Raw genomic sequence first — 23,477 nt, 5'->3', positions numbered from 1 at the left:
AATGCATTAATGTTGTTGAAATATACAAGCTTTTGAAAAATAAGATTATTTTCAAAATCTTGTGAGCTATTTTCCGAACTTTTTTCCTTTTTTTACATTATTTCATTTTAATTTCATGACCTTTTCATTTTTGAATTCATGACCATTTTCCAAATTCGTAAACTTTTTTAAAAAATACGTGATTTTTTTAAATTCGTGAATTTTTTCTGAGCTTTGCAAACTTTTTAAAAATGCATGATTTTTCTTTTTAAAGTCATGAACTTTTCCAAATTCACGAACATTTTTAAAAAATACTGAACTTTTTCAACTCTTGAATTTTTTCTCAAATGCATGAACCTTTTTTGAATTCCCAATTTTTTTATAGAGTCAATTTTCTAGGTCAATGGGTTGAGAGGTCAACTAGTCAGCATTGAAAAAATGAACTAGTTAGGGCATGCACAATGATTGATAAAATAGTCTTATCTTAAGTCTTACATATAATTTAGAGATGACAAAAAAATTATCTACGGGTCGTCTCTTAGCCTTATCTTCAATAACTAGTCATTCATAAAAACGTGGTGAGACATATTATGCTAAGAGGTCATCTCTTGTCTTATCTTAAATAAGAGAAGACAAGCCTTCTCTTATGAATTCTCTCTCCTCCACCTCATCATTTATCCTACATGGCACTCCTAAGATAGCACCATTGTACATGCCCTTAGTGGTCACTCTACAGGGACGAGTTGGCCGATTAAACTGTCACCAAGCGGAGGGCGTGTTTGTTGGGCCGGTCCACACGCTTGCTCGCGTGAGCGCTTGTTTTTTTACCTGGTGCAGTAGGCGTTGAGGAGGAGCACTCTTGTCAGGGTCTATATGTGACGTCATCAGGAAAGAGCATATGCATTTGTTCTGTGACTTTGGTCATGGGCTGATGATCGGACACCAATTTGCATATTTTTATAAATAAAATCTTTATCTAGTTTTTTAAAGAGGGGTAAAACACTTATGTTCATGTAGGATCAGAAACTGACTACTACAACAGTAAATACTTAAACAAACAACCAGGCAAAAGTGTAGAGATAAATCTATCGGGACCGGAGATAGAAAAATTCTAAACTGAATGTACAACGAGTAAGAGATAAACCAGTTGTAAACATGGGAGCATGCAAGCGTGCTAGAGATAAATCCATCCATGGTGAACAACACAGAGGAAAATACGTTGCGGTTTCGAAGAACTGAACACATAGAAAAATATAGAGGGAGGCGCCCTCGACAAAAGACAAATAACTGAATGTACAACGAGTAAGAGATAAACTAGTGGTGCTCGACGGCGGTAGATGATTTGTTTAACCAGCTCACACTTTTGGCAAAGTGTTATGTCTGGTTGAAAGAACTTGTGATTGAAGACAGAAGCAAATATCTTTCCATCCTATTCTCCATGATCTAAAGTCCCTTGGACTCCGGTCAATTAACTCTCGGTAGATTCTTCAAGGCAATCTCCAAATCTTCACATACTCGTCCTTGGAGACCCACAATAAATCTTGGATGCTTTGGACCGACGCCTTACCGTCTAGTGGATGCACAGTCCACAAGAATAATAGCCACAAGTATCATTTCAATCTAGTTCCTTGCGATGCTCAATCAATTATCAGATTTCAAGCCTTGGGATTTCTCTCTAGGATTCTGTCAGTTTCTCTTGGAGAGTGCATTGCTCATACAAACTCATGTCAAATCAAATGGAGCGTCCAACTGTTACAGGTTGGGGTGGGTAGGCTATTTATATTCGGAGCAATCAAGATGTGTGAAATAACCAATAGGGAAACTGGGCACCTTATGGGCAACATAAACATGGCATAACTGTCAGATTTCAATATTAGCCCACGACTTACTTGAGGTACAAGTCAAGTTGACTCAAGTACCAGGGATTCTTTCTCTAAGTCTAGAAGAACATCATCTCGGACTTGGAGAATAATTACTCTACCCGTATATCTCTCTCAGGAGACTAGTATAGGATTTACTCTTTAGGTGTGATTGTTGGATTAACCCCAAAATTTCATATTTAGACAATCCAAAATTTTGTGAATCTTTTTTACAACATACCTGCGGGATATGTCTAAAACTCCAAAAACATCATCTCAAAACTCAATCTATAGTTAGACATTTAAAAAAGACAAATTTGACTGTGAATAATGTCAGCTTTGGGTAAATAGTATCTCACACTATTCACATCTGATTTTGTGTCTTTTTGGTTCTCTTAGTGTAGTTCGAATTAGGAGCTTAAACTTTTGAGCTTGTACATCAAACATCGATGTGTGTCTACAAGTATTTTTTAGAATTTTTGAACATGTTTTGTATCTTCGAAAAGATTGATCGCACTTAATTGTAGATCCTATAATACTCTCCCACCAAACTATCTGGTCATCACTCAAAAAAATAGGTATTGGATAGAGCATGCATTGAAAAAGTAAATATCAACTACACTTGGACCCCCTTAATAGTACGATTTGCACTATGACTTAATAGAAAAAAATGAAACTAGAAAAAAAACAATGTCTTCATGCCTGCTTCATTCATCACGTTGCAACCACTGTTCCTCGGACATCATACCGAAGCTATTGCTTTTCATCACAATTTTTAGGGGTCGTCTCCCACACGAATAGCAACCCTCTTACCCCTCAGGGACCTACTTCATGTGTATACTCACAAACTATAACACCCAAGAGTATTAAAACTAGATAATATTGCCTTATGAGTTGAAATAAACCTGTGTTGCATGGTCATGTCATCATGCCATTAAATATTTCACCCCGAAGTAATAACTTTGACCTTTTCTGTTTTTCAATTTGAGCCTTATTTATGTTTTATTTAAATGCTCTTTCTAAATTAATCCAAACCTTTCCAAAAATCCTATTGAATTTTAACTCCAAGGTTGGGCCCTAAACTTTGCCATAAAAGTATCAGCACATTTCCAAGCCTCACCAAAAAATGACAATTTTTTTTATTCCTATCACGTACTTCTGTTTTAAACTTATTTGAAACAAATTCAAATATGTTTGAATCCAAACTTTTCAACATGCCCAATTATATTTTTCCTGGGCCAAGCATAAATCTTGGAACCCAAGGAGAAATTGCCCCATGAAAACATACCCATCTACGTACCCTCCTCTAGAGCCTTCTTGATTTTTTTTAGATTTTCTTGATTTTCTGTTTAAAAAAAGAAAAGAACAGAAGAAGAAGGAAAAGGGAGGCAGGCCCACCAACATAGCCCACTCCCCCGCGCGTTGGCCCGTCGACAATTCCTACTTGCCGCAGATGGGCGGCAAATTGTGAGGAAATGCCCGCAGCGGAGCCAGTTGGGCCGGCCTACTCCGGGGTTCAGATAGTTGTCTTGTTCGTTGTTATTTCTTTCGTTGGTTTTCTTCTTCTTCCACGTTTTTTGGTTTTCTCCTGGTTTTTTCCTCTGGTTCTGTTCCTATTTTTTGTTTCTCTGTTTTGGTTTCTTTTCCCTTTGGGGGTTTTGTTCCGATTTTTCTTATTATTTTATTTTTATGTATCATTCTACTTGTAAAGGTTGGAGTTGATGGTGAGTTCACATGTAGGATCACACAAATAAACAAATGTACTTCTACCCTTATGTGGGGTTAGACATAAATAAAGATTACTTTTATAAGGTGTGAGACATCCCAAATAAACAAATACACTCCTAGCCTAATATAAGGATAACACTATTGTTAAAACACAAATTATAAATACAAGTATGTGATTTCATCTCAAAATCATGTTCTTGATTTTAGTTTCTCTACCCAGCCAATTCTTCCAGTTCGATGCCACAACAGATGAGGGCTAACAAATTGCAATTTCAACGCGGACATGGATGTTGTCCTTCTACCTCATTAACGACCTTGTGCATTCAACATACTCATACCATTAAAAAACACTTGCTTATGAACATTCTAATATGGTTCAAATTGAAAATGTTATCTCACTAAATCTTGCAAAGAACATAGTATGATCGCTCGAGACTCTTTAGTGGCTGCAACATGATCTTTCATTATATTTCCGCTCTCTTTTCAATCGTGAACCATGCAAAGAAGTCAGAGGGGCGCCAGAGAGTGATGTACGTGGAGCACGGAAGACATGCGACGGACTGTCCACAGCGACCGCTCATGTCCTCACTGTTCTGTTCGGCTCGATAGTGCTTGCTATCCCATGGACCTTCGCGCGGCTGGGATGGATCGGCGGACTGACCATTCTCGTGGGGTTCGCAGTTGTCACCTACTACACGTCCTCTTTACTCAGGGGCGTAGCTACGGCGGAACGAGAGGGGCACCCCCCCCCCCCCCCCCCGCGCGTTGAACCAATGTAACATAGCACATATTTTATACGATCATGACCAATATTTTATATCTAAATAGGTAGCCCCCACTAACTATTTCTCTTGACATGCAAGCATGCCACATCATCACATAGCACAAATTTTGTACGATCATGACTAATCTTCTATATCTAAATAGCTAGCCCCCACTAACTATTTCTCTCGACATGTAAGCATGCCACATCATCGCACAATATGCATGAGAAAAGGCCCACCCCATTACCATATGCCTCTCAACATGCGAGCATATGCCACTTCATCGTGACATGCATGGAAAAAAGACTCATCTCAACATGCAAACATACATGAGAATTTCCATTCTATTACGCTATATATATTTAATAAAAATTTGACAACTGTATAGAAATCAAACATAATATGTATTTTTAGTTTTAGCTTTTGATATTATTACTTCAAATATTCACGTTTCATGCAATGAATCACATTCAAATATGTTGCAAAATATTCCCGCAACAACGTGCAGGGTATCATCTAGTTGTATAAATTCTATGTGCAAAAACGCATACGCATACAACTAGACCAAGAAAAATAAAGAGAGAATTGCACAAATACACAACTTTTGGGGGTAAGGTAACACAAAACCACAACACTAGAGGATTTAACAGAAAACCACAACTCCAGAACTAAGCAATAACAAAAAACACAAATCAACCAGTTTTATCTTACAAAAACTGTCCAAATTTTAAATGGCTGGGCCGAATTGGCTAAAAATTCCCGGATTGATCATTTAACATGTTTTGAATTACTATAATTTTCCAAAAAAATTGAATTTTTTGATTTTTTGAAGAAAATTTGACTGATTCTTCCAAAAACTTTCCAAATTTTAAAATGTCCGGGCTAAATTGGTTGAACATTTCCCGTTTGATCATTCAGAACTGAACCCACATGCCATAATTCTCCTTAACCGACTAATCAGAACAAATTTGTGTTTTTTGTTACCGATGAGAACTGAAGTTGTGGTTTTCTGTTAAAACCCTCTGGAGTTGTGGTTTTGTGTTACCTCAACTCTAAAAGATGTGTATTTATGCAATTCCCTCAAAAATAAAATACTTTACGACATCATGTTCCAAGACGGCACTACATGGTTTGAACTCTAACTTTGAGCAGTCCACGGTTGCGATCTGCTACTACTACATATACAATGGGATGGGGCGTCATTTACCATCCATTTTATTTGTATAGCACCATGCACACCTGACGATATTGAGAGTCTTGTTTCTGCCCATGGCAGCACATACAGAAGAGGATCTCGCCGATGGTCACAAGGTTCATCACAGTCTGGACACATGGCAAGGCTGCATATGGTCTGACAACTGCCTCCTCAGGATCTTCCCGGCCGGCGATTTGGGTATGGAGTCGACGAACACCACCTTGCGGACCTTCTTATACGGCGCGACCTGCCTCGCCACATGCTCCATGACCTGCGCCTCCGTGACCTTGCTCCCGGGCTGCCTCACCACGAGCGCCATGGGTATCTCTCCTGCCTCTTCGTGAGGATATCTGCAAATTCGGTGGACACATATCTGCCATGTTATTGTAAAATTCAGAGCATATTGTAATGCAGAAAGCAGCCAACAAGTTCGATTCAGAGTATGAACGAGCCTTTTCGAGATTGTACTCCCTCCGCGCCATAATATAAGAGCGTTTATATTATGGGACGGAGGGAGTACTATTTTAGCGGGGGTTAACTTACGGCATGACTGCAGCGTCGACAATTTCTGGCAACGATTGCAGGACAAGCTCCAGCTCTGCGGGCGCGACCTGCAGTGTTCAGTTTACCATCAACCATGCGAGCCAAATTGCTAGTGCTACATGATAATAACACGTTGTTCATGAGCTGATAAGAGCAGACCTGATAGGCCTTGTACTTGATGAGCTCCTTGAGCCTGTCGACAACGAACAGAAACCCATCCTGATCAATGTAGCAAAGGTCGCCGGTCTTGAGCCAGCCTTCCGAATCGAAAGCGGCCGCGTTCGCCTCGTCGTCGCCTACGTAACCTGCACAGACACAAAAACCAAGTAATCTCAGCGCAGCCTCACAACAATCTACGCGCCTGAAACAACCAACCCAGGGCGATGTGCGTTGTATATATTTTATTTATTAATGAAAATACCGTAGAACGATTGTTCTACGGTCAGCAGGTCAAAAAAAATGTTCACGGGGTCACCTGTCATGATGGAAGGACCTCTCACGCACAGCTCCCCTTTCCGCCCGACCGGCAAGGGCTCGCCGGTGACGATGTCGACGATCTTCGCCTCGACGTTGTGGGAGATTCGGCCGGCGGAGCCTACGCGGGAGCACTCGTCCCGGTCGATCATCAAGGAAATGCCTCCGGCCTCCGTCGAGCCATAACCCTGAAGCGGATTTACGCCACAAGGTTTCAGAAAACGTACTGAAAATCTCCGTCGACAGAAATGGCTCTTCCAACTACGAACGGCTTCAAACACATAGGCAACTTGAAAGAGATTTCAATGCTCGCAAGCCAGGAGAACATAGGAAGCACAGGCGTTGACAAATTAAATAATTAATTACCAATCTCGATTATTATTTTTTACAATTGACATGCTCCTGCATTGCTCGTGAACAGATCCAACGAGATTCAGATCTACCAGATTCGGGTCCGACAAACCACTTATTACTGGCCAAGTCGTTGCTGATGCAACACATGGACAAATGCAGCGAGTGAGTGATGTGCAAGTAACGCAACTGTCCGCGGTCAAAAGCGGCCGAGATCATGATCTAGTCGGCTGGCTGGCGCGCGTCGGAGATTTTGTGCGATCCCAGTCCCATCACATGGTTTGTGATCCAGCAACCAGCATCGATCCCGGGGATGGATTGCTGAAGCAGCATCATTGCAGGAGAGGCACTGAGAACATGCATGGCGCGGCAGGAATCGTAAACTTGGGTACTCCCATGTCCCCCGGCGACATGGCAGGCATGCATACGAACCACGACAGATGTGCCTCAAGAACAAGGATGGAATCATGCGTTCAATGCTGTTGGGTACGTACTGTGTTTCTGTGCTTGGTTCCAAGGATCCAAGGCTGACAGTGGACACTGTGGTTCCAGACTTTTGGTTTCTGAAATATTCCGGGCAACATTGAACACTGAAAATTTCCGCTACTGCTGTTTTCGACTTGATCAATGACCAAATGTCCACGTCAACTTGACTGAATTTCAATCAAAAATTCAAATAACTAGATTATAGTTTGACTATGGCGCGAACTATGGGTACTTGTTGTAGCTCGTTTCTGGCTCTCTATATGTCTTTCCATGTACCTTCTTGTGTGTGTGAGGGCTACAGCCCGCCGTAGCAGCTTAAATTGAACGATGCCCGAATTGTTGTTACTTAAGATTATCATGTTAGACTAGTATTGTTTATGTACACTCATCTTTCATGCCACATTTCTTTTGTGAAGGATGTCCTACATAAACTCAACTGGAAAAAAATAAGTTGCTACGTCAATATTGTCTAATTTTGAAACCTCAATTCCCGCACCATAACCATACCCGACCTACCTACGCTCGACGTGCCTGGCCGATCACCTCTGAGATCTACACGGTGCATATGCTCTCCCGCGACCACCACTGGCTATCAAAATGACCGTGCCCTACCATCAGTGGTCACCGTTGTCTCTGATCAACAAAGAGCACCGTCGGTGAGGGGATCACCTATACCTTAGGTGATTGAGAAAGCATTTGGCTTCAATGGATCTTGCTAGAGCCGTCTAATTGAGGGTTGCCATGTCTTCTTCCTCTAGCCAAAGCATTGTCCATATATAAAAGTAGATACAAATTGTCAAAAGTCCATTTTACCCTTTATACATTTTGTGAGGGGGTTGTACCGAAGCAGGACTCCTTCCTTAAAGCTTCGTGCAATTCTTCCCTAGTTTCCCCTGCCTAGCCTCGAGCGATTTCCCTCTTGAGTCTCGCCGCCACCAGCCGGGTCGACCACGTCTCCTGCTCGGGCTATGTCTAATCCGACCGGGGATCAAAACCAAAAGGCCCCCTCCCCACTGGCACTTGTCTAACCTAGAACTCTCCTTCGCCTGCGACTGCTTGCTCCTGGCTCGGCCTCAGGGCCAGACGCTTCTCTCCACACGGAATTGACTGATCCAAATCATACTTCCAAGGAAATGATGAATCACTAAACCATGTGGACGAGGCAGGGCTTGAGCTGTGTTAAGCTCTGGCGGAGAAGTGGCTTTAGATAAACTAGAACTAACAGTTCATCGCCCGCATGTTGCATGTGAGATTTAATTTGGTTTATCTTTTAAGAAGTTTGGAGACAAAATACTGCTACAATATTAAGCACATTTCTCTTCCCAACATGAAAGCTGTACTTTTGGTGAAATTGCCACATGTTTTCTTACAACATATTTTATGTATTTTATTTATACGCGTGTGAATGCTTACTATCCATATATACTATTAGTACTAGTGTGAGGCCGGTCAAGGTCAAGCAAAAATATTGCGGCAGTATTACTAATATTTTATTATTTTTCTATCTCCACAAAAGACAGTTACTTTTCTAATACTCTCTTCGGTTGGTTACAAGTCAGGCATATCTTTATAATTTAACTAATAAAATATGTATAATATGCCGTAAAAATATATGGTTAGGAACTTCATTTGATGATGAATTTTTTTTTGAAAAATATAATAATATATTTTAAGTCAATTGAAGACCTAAAAATCCATACCCAAATTACAAACCAATGAAAAGAGTATCCCATACTAGATGTGTCCCGTTGGAGTACCTGAAGAGGCTCGCTGCTCGTCAGTCATCACGGTGATTGGCAAAAACAAAAAGGCAAAAACTACGGTCATCACGGTGTTCCCCATGTACTACTTGCAACGTTCTTCTGGAATCTCGATGCCTCTATATGGTACTCCCTCTGTCCCAAAATATAAGAACGTTTTTCATACTAGTGTAGTATGAAAAACGTTCTTATATTTTGGGATGGAGGGAGTAGTACAGGATTTTCAATTGCGTAGATCGCTAGCTACTCTCCTTTTCTTTCATTCTGGTCCCTACACCCTAAATCTAAATGGGCCTTGCTTGAACCTTGAAAACTGAAGTAGAAGCACTCTCTAAACTGAAGCACACTCATTAAAAAGAAAAGGAATGTATATACATATATCTCTTTTTTAAGAAAAAATAAGACTAAAGGTTTTCCGAAAGACATTCTAACAAAGAGGTGACGAAGCAAATGCTCCAAGGAGAAATGGATACATGTTCTTTTTTAGGCTAACATAAGCTATCTCTGCCATTGTTCAGTTCGACGCAATTCGTTGGTTCAGTTTTACAGGTGGTTGTTTCCAAACTAAAAGTCGTACTGACTTTTTGTGTGTGATGTTGTACGGGTGGATTAGTCTTTGTTTTGGCTGTCCTGTCCACATCCGCGATCGTCACATTAGTTGTATTCTGATACAAGTGGAGCATTGTGAATACAATTAGGGTCAGCAACATCACAATTTTGTATCTTACTTAGCGTCCATCGATGTCACAATCGAAAATAGTCGTACTACCTTTTGTTCCGTAAAAGAAAGATAACTTTCAAACAATCACCATTGCAACAACAACAAAAAAGAACGTTGAAACAATCGCAATTGTAAGTACTTATTTACTGTCGTACAAATATGCAAGGGTTGCTTGGTTTGGTGTCAGAAGTTGGCCTGCCAATACGTAGGCAAGCCAAAAAAAAGGCTACCACTTGATTGGAAGACATCTACTTTGCGAACCTCCCTAAACTTATCAATTTTTGGCAAGTTTTGAAGTTGAAGGCTACCTCACTTTTGGACACCAACCAAGCGCATTCATATTTGTTGATTTACTAGCATCTTCCCTTTCTCTCATTTCATCCTACCTGATGAATTGATCCTAAAATATCTCATTCAGCAGCGGAATCTGCAAAGGGGAATATGGCAGTTTTGCTTTATCCATAATGGTGGAAGGGCCTCCGGTTAGTTTTTTAAAACAACATTATTGCCACACAAATAGTTTCGCTACAACTTTTCTTTAACTTAGTGTAAGACGTGTCTGACCAGTCTAACATAGTTTGTGGGGACATTGAATGTGCAACGCTACAACATTTTTTTTCTAAGGTGGTCAATTATTATGGTTTTTCTCAATTGATATATCTATATTTTTCTTGTTTTACCAATTCTTTCGACATGTGTTGTCTGTCCTATGGCACTAGCTTATTGAGCTTCATGCCGAAGAAAGTCGGTCATGTATAGTTCACTCGAAAAACCAAACCCTCCGGTTTGTATTACTCTTTCCTCATGAAATTGTCATGTTAAGTTTGAAAACTTGTTACTAAGCACTACTATGTGATAACCATCTTTAGTAGTGCTCGATCGAATTCAGAAAACACACATAAGTAGGTATGCTCCGTTTTCTTCTTCTTTATATCCCACCGAACCCACCTGCTACACTCATTCTCTTCCTTCCTATTTCTAGGTCGGTTCTCACTCCAACCTCCTGGTTTGCTCACTCATCCTCCAAACGATGTCCCCTCCAGCCATAAGTCGATATTGTCCATCTCACCGTCAGCCGCCGTCCCCACTAGCGTGCATCGATCGACGCACGCCCTCTTATTGCCAACCATCATGCCAAATTATGTCGTCGGCCTTTATCCCGCCAGACCCGCTGTTAGCGGCCCTTGGACATTGTTAGACTCCTATGTGTGCAGACTAATATGATGCATTCCATAGTGCGGATCTCCATGGGGACCAACCAAATCCAAGATCCCAAAGACATCTATGTGTATCACTGCCGGGAGAGGGAAGAGGTAGAAGCAAGTTTAGATCTATGGTAATCTTTTTGTCTGGTTTCCCTTCCATTTTTGGCTTCTTTTGATTCAAATTTGAAAGTTGGTGCAGTAAAATTATTATGTTTTCTGAGTTTAGATTCAAGTTATGAGTTTTGCTTCAGTACACCCCCCCACCCCCCCCCCCCCTCTAAAAGTTTGCACGAATCTTAAAATTACTTAAAAAGACCATCACGGACAAAAAGCTAGTTGAAAGTATGTGGAATAAGCTATATCAAAAGCAATGAACAATAGATTTCACCATGGCAAGGAATAGTTGAGTGTTGCTCCTATAGTCAAAGCATGGCGCTGATTGGCCAAATGCCCATATAATTTGGCCCTTGTGAAGATTTCTCCCGAGACTTGTCACATCATTTTGATCCCCTTTGAACCTCTACATCATTTTCTGAATCCAATTTGTCTGATATTCAAGCAGAGCACACTAAACATGCAACGATTTTTTAGTGGTTCTTGAAACTGGCTGGGACATTATTACCTTCACCAAAACTTATAAACAATTTATTGTTCTAGACCCAGGGGAAGACATCTCTCTAGTGCAATATACCTGCTGCTTGCGAATTTGTTCTTTATACAATGCGTTTGTCGACCCCATTTATGCTAGACAAAGGTATCAATGAACATTATTGTACTTCCTCTGTAAAGAAATACAAGAGCGTTTAGATCACTACTTTAATGATCTAAAATGCTCTTGTATTTCTTTATAAAGAGAGTACATTTTTTGGACTGTATATATATATGTGTACTTTTCTTTTACTTGTATATGTGTGTACTGTTTTTTTGAACTCTGTACTTTTCGTTAGTGATGAAAAGCATAAACATTTCGAATATTGATCCATGTAATTTGGCCTTACCAAGATTTCTTCCGAGACTTGCCACATCATTTTGATCCCCTTTGGACGTCATGTCATTTTCTGAATCCAATTTACCACATATTCAAACAGAGCACGCTAAGCACGCAGCTATTTTTCTAATGGTTCTTGAAACTGGCTGGGACATCATTTCACCATAACTTTTTTTTGCAGTGTAATTTCACCAAAACTTATCAACCATTCCCATCTATTGTTCTAGACCCAGCAGACAACGACATCTCTCTATTCCAAGTTCAGTATACCTGCTACTTGCCATTTTGTTCTTTATTTATACGATGCGTTTGTCGATCCCAGTTATGTTAGAGAAAGGAAACAACATACGCATAATTTTAGGACGGGAAAATATTAATGAACATTGGGTGTACTTTCTTTTGGACCATATACAAGTACTTTTCATTTGCCTGCATATATGTGTACTTTTCTTTTGAACTTTGTGCTTTTTGTTGACATTGTTTGTTTTGATTTGATGTTGCTTACCACATACACCATGTGGTTTGAACTTTGTATTGTACTGCTTTTTGTTAGTGATGAAAAGCATAAACGTTTTCTTCCAAAAAAAAAAGCATAAACGTTTGGAAACACTAACCATGCACAGATCCACGTGAGGGAAGCGCCGGCGGAACTGCTCCGCCACCGACGTCGGCAGAGGGGCGCCGCCGCAGATCACCCGCGCCAGACTCGTCAGCCGGCACCGGTCTTTGGTTATCCCCAGCACCACGGGCGGCGCCGCCGTCATCTCCGTGACCTCCCACCGCTGCGCCGCCTCCAGCATCCCCCTCAACCCCGCCCGCGTGGCCGCGTCCGTCATCACGACGGTGGTAAGCCCCTGCGCCAGCCCGTTCAGCGCGAAGAAGAAACCCATGGAGTGGAACATGGGAGCGCCCATGAGAGTCCTCTCGTTGACCTTCCGCGACCTCACGTGCCGGGCATGGAACCCCGCCGCCTGCGCGATGAAGCTCCGGTGCGGCAGCGCCGCCGCCTTCACCCGCCCGGTCGTGCCGGAAGAGTACTGGATCGTCGCCGTCGCCGACTGGCACACTGCTCCGGCGTCAAGCGGCGCCGAGTCGTTCTCCCCTTGGTCGTCGTGCATGAGGGAGCGGAAGTGTGTGGAGTCGAGGAGGACGACGGGGAGGCCGGCGGGGAGCTTGGCGGCGGTGGAGGTGACGGCGAAGGCGACGGACGCGCCGGACAGGGCGACGAGGCGCGCGACCTCGCCGGCGGTGAGGGCCGGGTTAGCCGGGGACACGACGACGCCGACGGCGAGGAGCGCGAAGTAGAGCACGGGCACGTCGAGCCGCGCGGGGGCGAGGACGAAGGCGACGTCGCCGCGGCCGAGCGGGATCGCGCGCGATCGCAGGGCGCCCACGAGCGCGCGCACCTGGGACAGGAACGCCGGGTAGGAGACGGCCTCGCCGGTGGCGGCGTCGAGGAGCGCGGGGTGGGCGGGGAGAGGCGACGGCAGCAGCGACAGCGCGAAGGCCGGGAATGTGAGCGGGGCGTCCGCCGGCGGGAGCGGCAGCGGCGGGCGGAGGCTGACGAACGACCTGGTGGTTGCGCGGTAGCCGGTGCGGGCGTCGATGGCGCCGCCGCGTTCGGCGAGGGCGCTGGACATTTTCAACGGGGAAACTCGTGGGTCGGGAGTGAGGTGAAGTGACGAGTTGGGAGGCGCAGAGGTGGCGAGCTGTGGCATTTGACAAGGAAGCCTGCGGCAATGGATATGAGCAGCGGTAGTTGACAAGGACCAGTGATCAATCGGGCAGGCTAGTCGACAAGTCTCGCGACAGCGGTAGCAGAGCACGCATATGTGTTATCTAGCTCTCTCGATTCTTCATGCGGCACAAGATATGCCTTCTACACTAGTGTAGAAAAAGTTTTTATATTATAGGTAAGATACAGTGAGTATGTCCATATGTTCGAACAAGTTTATATACTAAAAACGAAACTACTATTCCCTCCATTCGAAAAAGCTTATCTCTCAAATATTGATACTAGATACATCAATTTAAGAAATAAACTTGAAACAAGTTTTTTCGAACGGAGGGAGTACATGCGCGACGATTTCCCTGTCCGAAACATAGCGGTGGATGTACCAAGGATGGTTCGTTCTGCTGTGTCTGACAAGAAGCATTTTTTCAGGCATGTGATGTTCAGGCGCTCCCTTAATAAACTGGGTCAAACAATATAGTATTAGTACCCTTCATGGCGGAACGGATAGAGTATACCTACTACGGAATTTGATGATTCAGTCTCTATGTCATAGTGGGGAGTAACTTATACTAGTATCATGCATATGATACTAGTCTAAGTTACTATTTTCATAGTGCAAAGTAACATAATAGTAGTGTCATAGATGGCTTCATTTATTAGCTTATACACTCATTTTGCCTCGGGAAATGCTATGTTACAGTACTCCCTCCGTCTACGTGTGTAAGTCACCTTACGAAAATCAGGTTTTCCCAAAATGTTTAGGCGCCGTTTATTAATTTCCCGTCTCGATTCCCTCCCAGTCTCGTTCGCCAGCGAACTTTGCCTCCTATGCCTCGTTATCTTCCAGCGAAAACTCATTTTCTCCTGTTTTTTTCTCAGGTAATGGCCAATGCATGCAGCACGTCTATGCGTTGATTAGGCAAGAAATTAAAACGGCTTTGCATGCAAGAAGTACGTAGGCCTGCGTGGGTAGCTAAAATGTCATCCTCTTAATTGCTACGATTAAATGCTACGTTTAGAAGAAAGAAATCTGCACTTTGATTGGAAGAAGGATCGGTCCAGATTTTCTTCTCTTCCAATCAGCTTGCACCTAGGTCACGATGCAGCTTCTAATGTGACTTACACACATAGACGGAGGGAGTAATATATTATGTTACCACAAACACCTCTTTCCTCATTAAATACATGTCACATAAGCAAAATTGTCTTGGGAAGTGTTAAGTTACTACCTAAGTTATCCCACTATGGCTAGCCTCAAATACTAAAAAGAATTGCTAGATGGTCTCTTTCCGGTGCGGGCGTCGATGGCGCCGCTGCGTCGGCCGAGAGCGCTGGGCATTTTCGACAGGCAAACTCGTCAGTGGTGAGTGAGGCGATGAGTTGGGAGGCACGGAGGTGGTGACTGGTGAGGGAGGGACGGAGGGAGGCTGTCGCATTTCGACAAGGAAACCTGCGAGCTGCAGCAAGAGACCTACTAGCTTGCTTGAGCGCTACCGAGTATCTTCTCTAATCAAGCGGGCAGCAGGCTAATGGACAAGTTATGCCATATGTCCTCTGCAGCCCTCTCGAACCCCATGCTTTCAACGTGCGATACAGCTGGTATGTCATACTCCCTCCGTTTCTAAATGTAAATCCTTTTAACGAAAATAGATGAATCTACACTCTAAAATACATCTATATACATTAGAGTGTAGTCCGTATTGTAATCTCTAAAAATGTTTATGTTTAGAAACAGAGGAAGTAGATGACAGGTGGGGCAACCATGATGGACATCAGAAAAATGCGGCAGGGTCCATACAAGTTTAGTAGAAGCTAACGCGCGCTTCGCTGCGTCATTTTTCAGTCATGGGTTCCACACTCTTTTCCCTTTCGCGGGCCTTTTTCTCAAATCAACAGGGCATATTAAAGAATATATGTTTCCCTGCAAAATATGAAACATGCAAATTTGGATCAAATCTTGTGAACAAAATGTACTGGCACACACTCATTTGTCTTGAAGCTTCAAGTAAAAATAGAACAATTTCAGAAGTGTTTATGTATGCGTGTGCGCATATTGTTGATGGAAATCATAATGTTCCTGGTAAAATCAGACAAAGTTTGTAAGCAGCCATGAAAGAATTCTATTCGTGTGGAACATGTCTATTCGGGATGTAGCAAACTAACAACATATACAAAATCTGAAGCAGATCCTCTGTGATTGACAAAGGATAGGCATGTTTGTGCAAACAATGATTAAGATTGGGTGTATACGATATAACATATTTGGTCATAAATTGGGGACCAAACTTCTTCTGCTTGATCATTCATTTTGATCATATGCTATTAGGGTTGCACATGCAGAAGAATCAATCCCTACTGGATCGTACATAGCAAAGATTGCAAACTGGTAGGCTACAACAAATCCCTGTGTGCAAATTATCGAACACATGACAGACATATATAGTCCGACGCAAGAGTGTGGTGCATGGCACATGAGTGATGTGTGATAAAACTTCACTATATATCTGAATACCGACTTTTTACAAAATATGTACTGCCTGCAGAATGAAAAATACATACAGATTGGTATATTTACGATTTATAAGAAGGCAACTCACCTCGTAAGCCAATGTTTGTTTGCAAAAAAAAAGAACATAATTCTCATCCTCGAAAGATATGAAAGAAAATCATATCTAGACTGAATAACGACACGGGGTAACCGAAAACCACTAATACACTAACCATGGAAAGCTGTAGGTTCTCTCCTTCATTGTTATAATCCTATTAGGACTATCACCGTCGGGGATGACGCCAAAACGCCTTTATGCGTTTACCTATGTTCTGATAATATATAGCAGGCTCAGTTGGGGATTTTTGTGTTTATTATGCATTTGATATGCCATCTTAATGTTTGTGGTGCCTTATGTACATGGTATGTCAAAAATAAGTTCTTCAGCTGTTAGGAATCTTAGGTAATCAATCATCAAGTATTAAGTTTGCCTTTCTTAGTTCTAATATTGATGCTTGGAGTTATAGTGGGACCCAGCAACAATATTCTCTCATTCTACCTAGCACATTTTCCATAGAAACATTTCAAGGTTCCTAGATGTGTTGTAGATATTGTCTATGTTTGCAACAAGTGCCTAGCTGCAAAGATCTCGCGGGATGATGTCCAAAGAGAAAAGGGAAGTATCAGAGAAGAGCTCTCCAAAAAAGAGGCAACCACAAAAGATTTTAATGAGGAGAAAGCAGATTGTTATCAACTCGAGGATAAATCTGGCAGGAAGGATGTAAGAGTGGCCGTCCTAGAAAGAATCCATTGAGTGTTTCGAAGAATGAATCGCTAAACATGCCTGAAACTCAACCATCGAATGAGGCCAAGAAGGAACCAGCAAAATCGTATATCAAAATGTTTATATGATAAGTACATGGAAAGCAACTTAGAGATATCCAAGCATGCGTCAAGCTATCATAATAAGATGAGGACCGCTTCACATTACTCTTACTGTTTAGCTGGTCTTTGATGGATGCAGAACAGATGTGATGAATATGCATGCAACAAGTTTAAGGAAAGCTAGAACTGTTTTTTCTATATGAAGATGTTATGATTTCAGACACCAGTCCAGTCTGTTGTCTTTGTAAGGAACTGATGCTATGGTGGCAATGCTATTTATATTATTTGTGATAGTTGTGAAGGTCAGATGTTTACTCTGATGGTATGTTTCACAAAAGAACTGCCTTTGATCACACATAAATTTGTTAACTTCCTTTACAACACATAGATTAGTTTTGTTGTCCTTAAAATCAGCTAATAGGATTTTTTTTTGAAACGAAGGCAAAAGATTTGCCTCTTCAATTAAATAAGGGAGAGAATAGTTTAGAGTTTTTTACAACACACTCACAAATGCGGCATGGCAATTACTCGGACACTATTATGTTCCCTAGTTTCTTTGCGCCGGCGGTCACCCATAGTTTTGCATCTTCTAAAATGTTGGTAAGAAGAATCGTCGGCGGTGCGCTTTTGTGGCGGAAAACGCGGGCGTTTCTCTCGTTCCAAATTACCCAAGAAACGAGCATGGTGAGGGAGGCCATTGCGTCTCGGTTAGGAATATTATTGTTGGTTCTTTTTTGCCACCACGCGTTGACGGTTTCATCTAAGTGCCACTCGGAGGTGTCCATGTGTGCAAGTCCAAGCTGCTCTATGATCAATCTCCAAAGCCTAAGCGTGTAGCGACACTTGAAGAAGAGATGTGTCCCCGTTTCTTGTTCCCTCTTGCAAAGCGGGCAAAGGCCACAGTTTTGCCAACCACGCTTCTCCAGACGATCGGCTGTCCAAATCCTATCTTGCAAGGCCAACCAAGCAAAGAATTTAATCTTCGGAGGTGCCAAGCCTTCCAAACCATACGGTCCAAGGGGGATAGGGTCAAGCCAAGAAACTGAGCCTTGTAGGCGGAGCTCGCCGTGTATATCCCGTCGTTCGCATGCTTCCAAATGATATCATCTTCCGCTTGCATATCAAGGCGGAAGTCATGCAAGAGCATCCAAAGGTTGAAGAATTCTGAGATGTGGTTGACAGATAGTGGTGCTTTGCTTTATTTTGAGGATCCAAGCATTCTCCTTGAGAGCCTCGCGCACCCTCCAATTCATTTTTGTCGAGGCCTCAAAAATTAGCGGTGCAATGTCCTTGGGCATACGACCAAGAAGCCAAGGGGAGTCTCAAAAAGGCGTTTTGGCGCCATCCCCGACGGTGATAGTCGTAGATACACTAACCATGGAAAGCTGATTTTAAGGACAACAAAACTAATCTATGTGTTGTAAAGGAAGTTAACAAATTTATGTGTGATCAAAGGCAGTTCTCTTGTGAAACATACCATCAGAGTAAACATCTGACCTTCACAACTATCACAAATAATATAAATAGCATTGCCACCATAGCATCAGTTCCTTACAAAGACAACAGACTGGACTGGTGTCTGAAATCATAACATCTTCATATAGAAAAAACAGTTCTAGCTTTCCTTAAACTTGTTGCATGCATATTCATCACATCTGTTCTGCATCCATCAAAGACCAGCTAAACAGTAAGAGTAATGCGAAGCGGTCCTCATCTTATTATGATAGCTTGACGCATGCTTGGATATCTCTAAGTTTCTTTCCATGTACTTATCATATAAACGTTTTGATATACGATTTTGCTGGTTCCTTCTTGGCCTCATTCGATGGTTGAGTTTCAGGCATGTTTAGCGATTCATTCTTCGAAACACTCAATGGATTCTTTCTAGGACGGCCACTCTTACATCCTTCCTGCCAGATTTATTCTCGAGTTGATAACAATCTGCTTTCTCCTCATTAAAATCTTTTGTGGTTGCCTCTTTTTTGGAGAGCTCTTCTCTGATACTTCCCTTTTCTCTTTGGACATCATCCCGTGAGATCTTTGCAGCTAGGCACTTGTTGCAAACATAGACAATATCTACAACACATCTAGGAACCTTGAAATGTTTCTATGGAAAAAGTGCTGGGTAGAATGAGAGAATATTGTTGTTGGGTCCCACTATAACTCCAAGCATCAATATTAGAACTAAGAAAGGCAAACTTAATACTTGATGATTGATTACCTAAGATTCCTAACAGCTGAAGAACTTATTTTTGACATACCATGTACATAAGGCACCACAAACATTAAGATGGCATATCAAATGCATAATATATAAACACAAAAATCCCCAACTGAGCCTGCTATATATTATCAGAACATAGGTAAACGCTCAAGGTGAAGCACACCTTCGGATGCATAATTCAATAATTTAAGATATGTGATTGACTATTAAGATTACCTTTGTTGACATCACAGTTGAAGCCTTAAAAGACCATCCATGTACTTTGTTTAAATCAGGTATACCAGCAACAGAAATGTTGATCGTGTTACATTCTATACTGAAGGGAAACATTCAAAGGATGAAGACATTCTATACCGAAGGGAAACACTCAAAGGATGAAGAATATTGAAAAAATGGAAAGAAGTTGTAATTTTTTGCTTCACTAAACCATACGAACTCATTCTAATCAACCCTTCCTCCAATATGCTAACAGAAACGGTACCGAACATATTCTTCTGCAAATTCGATCTAGACACTGCTGGAAAGAAAAACCACAACAAAACATGCATTAGACTGTAAGTATGAAGAACCGTAAGCAACCACTCTACACCTCTTTTCCCAACCTGCTGGCATTAAAAATAAAATTCATTGGTGGGTATGATGAATGGGTGTTGAAACTGAAAAAAATAAAGTACTTCTGAATCTAGTGCACTCGGCTGCAACCCACACGAACCACTCGTATCCTTCTGATTGTGGCGGAGTGGTTGCCTATGGCATACCACCATAGCCGATTGTTGCAGGAGCTGTGAATGAGCGGCAAGGGCATCAATACAAAAGGAGCCAGAGCCTGTTAAGAAGGGAAATCTCAAGCGATGTCCTCCCAGATGGCGATGTGGAGGGAGGTAGCGACAATGTGTGGCGTGAGTAGCGGGCATCTCCATTGCTTCGAGCATGGCGGTCCATCAGTCTTGGGAAAGCTGCAAGGTGGAAAGAGGGAGGGGGTGGAAGGGTGAGGCGCCGGCGGCGGCAAGAGAAAGAGGCGATGACGGGTGAGAAAAAGGGGCTGGGGGTAGGGGAGAACGCCTTGCAAGCTGAGCGGGCCGATGTTGTGCAAGCACCAAGGCGACCATCGGACAACCACTAGCATCGGCGATGCGCCGCCAAACCATCGAACAGCCAGAAACAGGGGGAAGCAGCTCGGTGGAACCTTTTGACAACTCTGCGACAACCTATACCGCCTAACTGTGCAAGGCCGCACAACAGTCGCGACCGATTGATCCAAACCGGTGGCTTACCGAGCCGAACCGTAAAATATTTTGTGTGACTCAGGGAACTATCGGGCAGAAGAAGCGAAGTTAAACCTGCAACCTCCCACATCGCTGCATTTCCTGGGAGCTTAGAAACTGTACTGATATCATGAGCTAGCGGTACGCAAACGTGTCTACCCCTCTGCATCGTGCGATGCAGCGAGCAAGGCATATAGTATTATCATGACTGAATCTCTGTAAAAAATAATGCTGCAGTGTCTCTTTTCCGGAATTATTTGTCAACGAAAAGAAAATATATATATATCTAGAACCAAAATATATCTAGACGTATTTATCTCTCCGACAAATAATTTTGGATGAAGAGAATATTCGGTAAGATCATGTTCCTTAGAAATCGTTTGCCTGTGGGCATAAGGATCCCAGTAGAAACATAGTTGACCATAGTTGATGGGTGCGAACAGGTGGTGAAAATACAGTGCAGTGCGGCTTGACCGTGGTCGGTAATTCGATATGGCCACGCACTTTGTCAGGGTTTCTCTGTGAAGGAACATATCCCTAGGCCAAAACCTGACATGAATTCATTTTCGTTTTTCTCTGTGACGATCCTCCCTCGCTTAGTACATGTGTAGCTGGTAACTCGCGGTGCTTCACTACAAAAAGAAGACAGGAAAGAGCACAAAATCTTATACGAACACGAGGGTGTGAACGCCAAGCCGGTTCAGTTCTGTTCGATCCCCTCTGTCTACCCATAGCAGCGTGCACAACGATCATTTTTTACATACGCACACCTTATCCCTATGATCACCCTTGAAAGACTGAGTCGGCACATCATCTTAAAATTAAGGAAGTCGTCGTACACGCTACCGTAGTCGATAGGAACATCTCCTCTCACTGAACACACATTGTCAGAAGGCCCGAACTAAATTCAAACATCAATGTTAACTCTAGAACTTGAACTCTGGTGAATTGAGATATCATTCTTCTCCTAAACACCCAACCACAGATTGGTTTGTCATAACAATCAGTTTTGGCTACCAATAGTCCACAAAAGGCACATCAAACGACGCTTTAATGGGCTGGCCCATTTATTGGTAACAATGTACACAACTTTGGCGACCGTCTAAAAGGTTCCTGATCGTTTTAGGTGTGGTTTTTCCAAAACAAAATCACTTGTTGTTTCTTTTACCATTTTTTCATTTTTTTTTCTTTTTACCAAAAACTTCCGTTTTCCAAAAATATTTAGAATTTCTCTAAAAATGTAAAAAAATGCATTAGAAAATATTTGGGTAATTTTAAATATTGTTTAGAATTACGAAGAAGTTTACAAATTAAAAATATCTGCGTTTTTCAAAACTTGTCTGTGTTTTCAAAAGATGTCCGTGCTTGGGAATTTCGAAAGATGTTTGTGTTTTAATTTTTTTATGAAATTTCAAAATTTGTTCATAAGTTCATAACATGTTCATGTTTTCAGATTTTTTTAGAATTTCAAGTATTGTTTGCATTTTCAAAAATTATTCATGATTTTGATTATTGTTCGTGCGTTCAAAAAGTGTTCACGATCTAAAAACTGTTTGGAATTTTTGAAAGTTGTTTGCATTTTTAAAAAACATTGTATTACTTATTTTTATAAAAAATATATTTTTCCTTTTTTTATAGATTTTGAAAACCAAAAAAAGTCGCTACAGTGATCAGTTTGCTACAGTTTTTTTGAAACATTATCAGTTTGCTACAGTTGATCGGTCTCTACAGCGGCGTCGGGCTTTTCTTGTAACAGGGCAACGGTTATATTGGGCCGGCACAGTGGAGAGCATGCTTGTGCGACAGGGCGTCTACTTGACGCATGGCGCGTCACATAATAGCTCTGGTCCTGGCTCCTCCTGTCATCAATGCCCCTTCCCTCTCTTGGCCCAACTGCAGCCCAAAGTCACCTCTAGCCTCGTCAAGCTTGTAGTCAGTCCATGTCATTACACCATGCCAGCCCATGACATTTCTCCAGTCCATGACATTTCCCAACAAGAAACCCAAAACAAAAAAATTGAAAGTACAAACTCATAGGAAACGACAATAAAATACCAACCGCGTTTGCAAATGTTTAGGTGGACGAAAATTTTAGCTGCATTAGTCGATTTCTTCGTGAGCGCAGCCCTGAGGGGTGAGGTGAGTCTTGAGTCTAGAACTAGCGGAGATAGGGACACACGGCTGGCCACGACGTTGCCAACAGAGGGAGAGTGTTTGGGAATTTTAAAAAATGTCGTGTTTCCATAAATTGTTTGGTATTTCAAAAAATGTCTGTGTTTTCAAATTTCTTCATAAATTCGAAACATGTTCATGTTTTTGAATAATGGTTTAGAATATTCAAAAAAATTGTCTAAAAAAATTGGAATTTAAAAAATTATTCATGTTTTCTAAATTTCTTCATGCTTTCAAAACTTCTGGATTTTTTCAAAAACATTCGTAATTTTCAAAAACCGTTCACATTTTTAAAAAATTGTACTTGTTTAAAAAAGCATTCACTTTATAAGAAAATGTACTTGTTTTAATAAACATCCACTTTATAAGAAAACCGTACTTGTTTTAATAGAGAATAGAAAACAAAAAGGAAAAGCAAAAGAATAAGAATAAATAATAAAAATAAATGAAATAGCAAAAGGTAGTAGTAATCTTGGGTACCCCGACCCGCGCTACAGCTAAGTTAGCTATAGCACGGGGTTCACTGGCCCTTGCTAAAGCAATCTTAAGTAAAAAAATAAAAATAAATGAAATAGCAAAAGGTAGTAGTTGCGCTGGGTACCTCGACCCACGCTACAGCTAAGTTAGCTATAGCGGGTGGGTTTACCCCGCTCTA

General features: G+C 41.9%; 1 protein-coding gene across 1 annotated transcript; it reads right to left on the bottom strand.

Annotated features, from left to right (window-relative positions):
* Nucleotides 1-5,396: 5,396 nt before the first annotated feature.
* LOC109755189 (4-coumarate--CoA ligase-like 7) lies at nt 5,397-13,868 on the bottom strand. Its single transcript, XM_020314087.4, has 5 exons — nt 12,668-13,868; nt 6,544-6,730; nt 6,228-6,373; nt 6,069-6,136; nt 5,397-5,875 (listed from the first exon to the last, which is right to left on the bottom strand). Exons 1-5 carry the CDS (start codon nt 13,769-13,771, stop codon nt 5,647-5,649), a joined length of 1,734 nt encoding a protein of 577 aa, XP_020169676.3. The 5' UTR covers nt 13,772-13,868; the 3' UTR covers nt 5,397-5,646.
* Nucleotides 13,869-23,477: the final 9,609 nt, after the last annotated feature.

Source organism: Aegilops tauschii, chromosome 4, assembly GCF_002575655.3.
Source record: "Aegilops tauschii subsp. strangulata cultivar AL8/78 chromosome 4, Aet v6.0, whole genome shotgun sequence".
Lineage (NCBI taxonomy): Eukaryota > Viridiplantae > Streptophyta > Magnoliopsida > Poales > Poaceae > Aegilops > Aegilops tauschii.
This window is presented reverse-complemented; position numbering and strand designations above follow the sequence as displayed.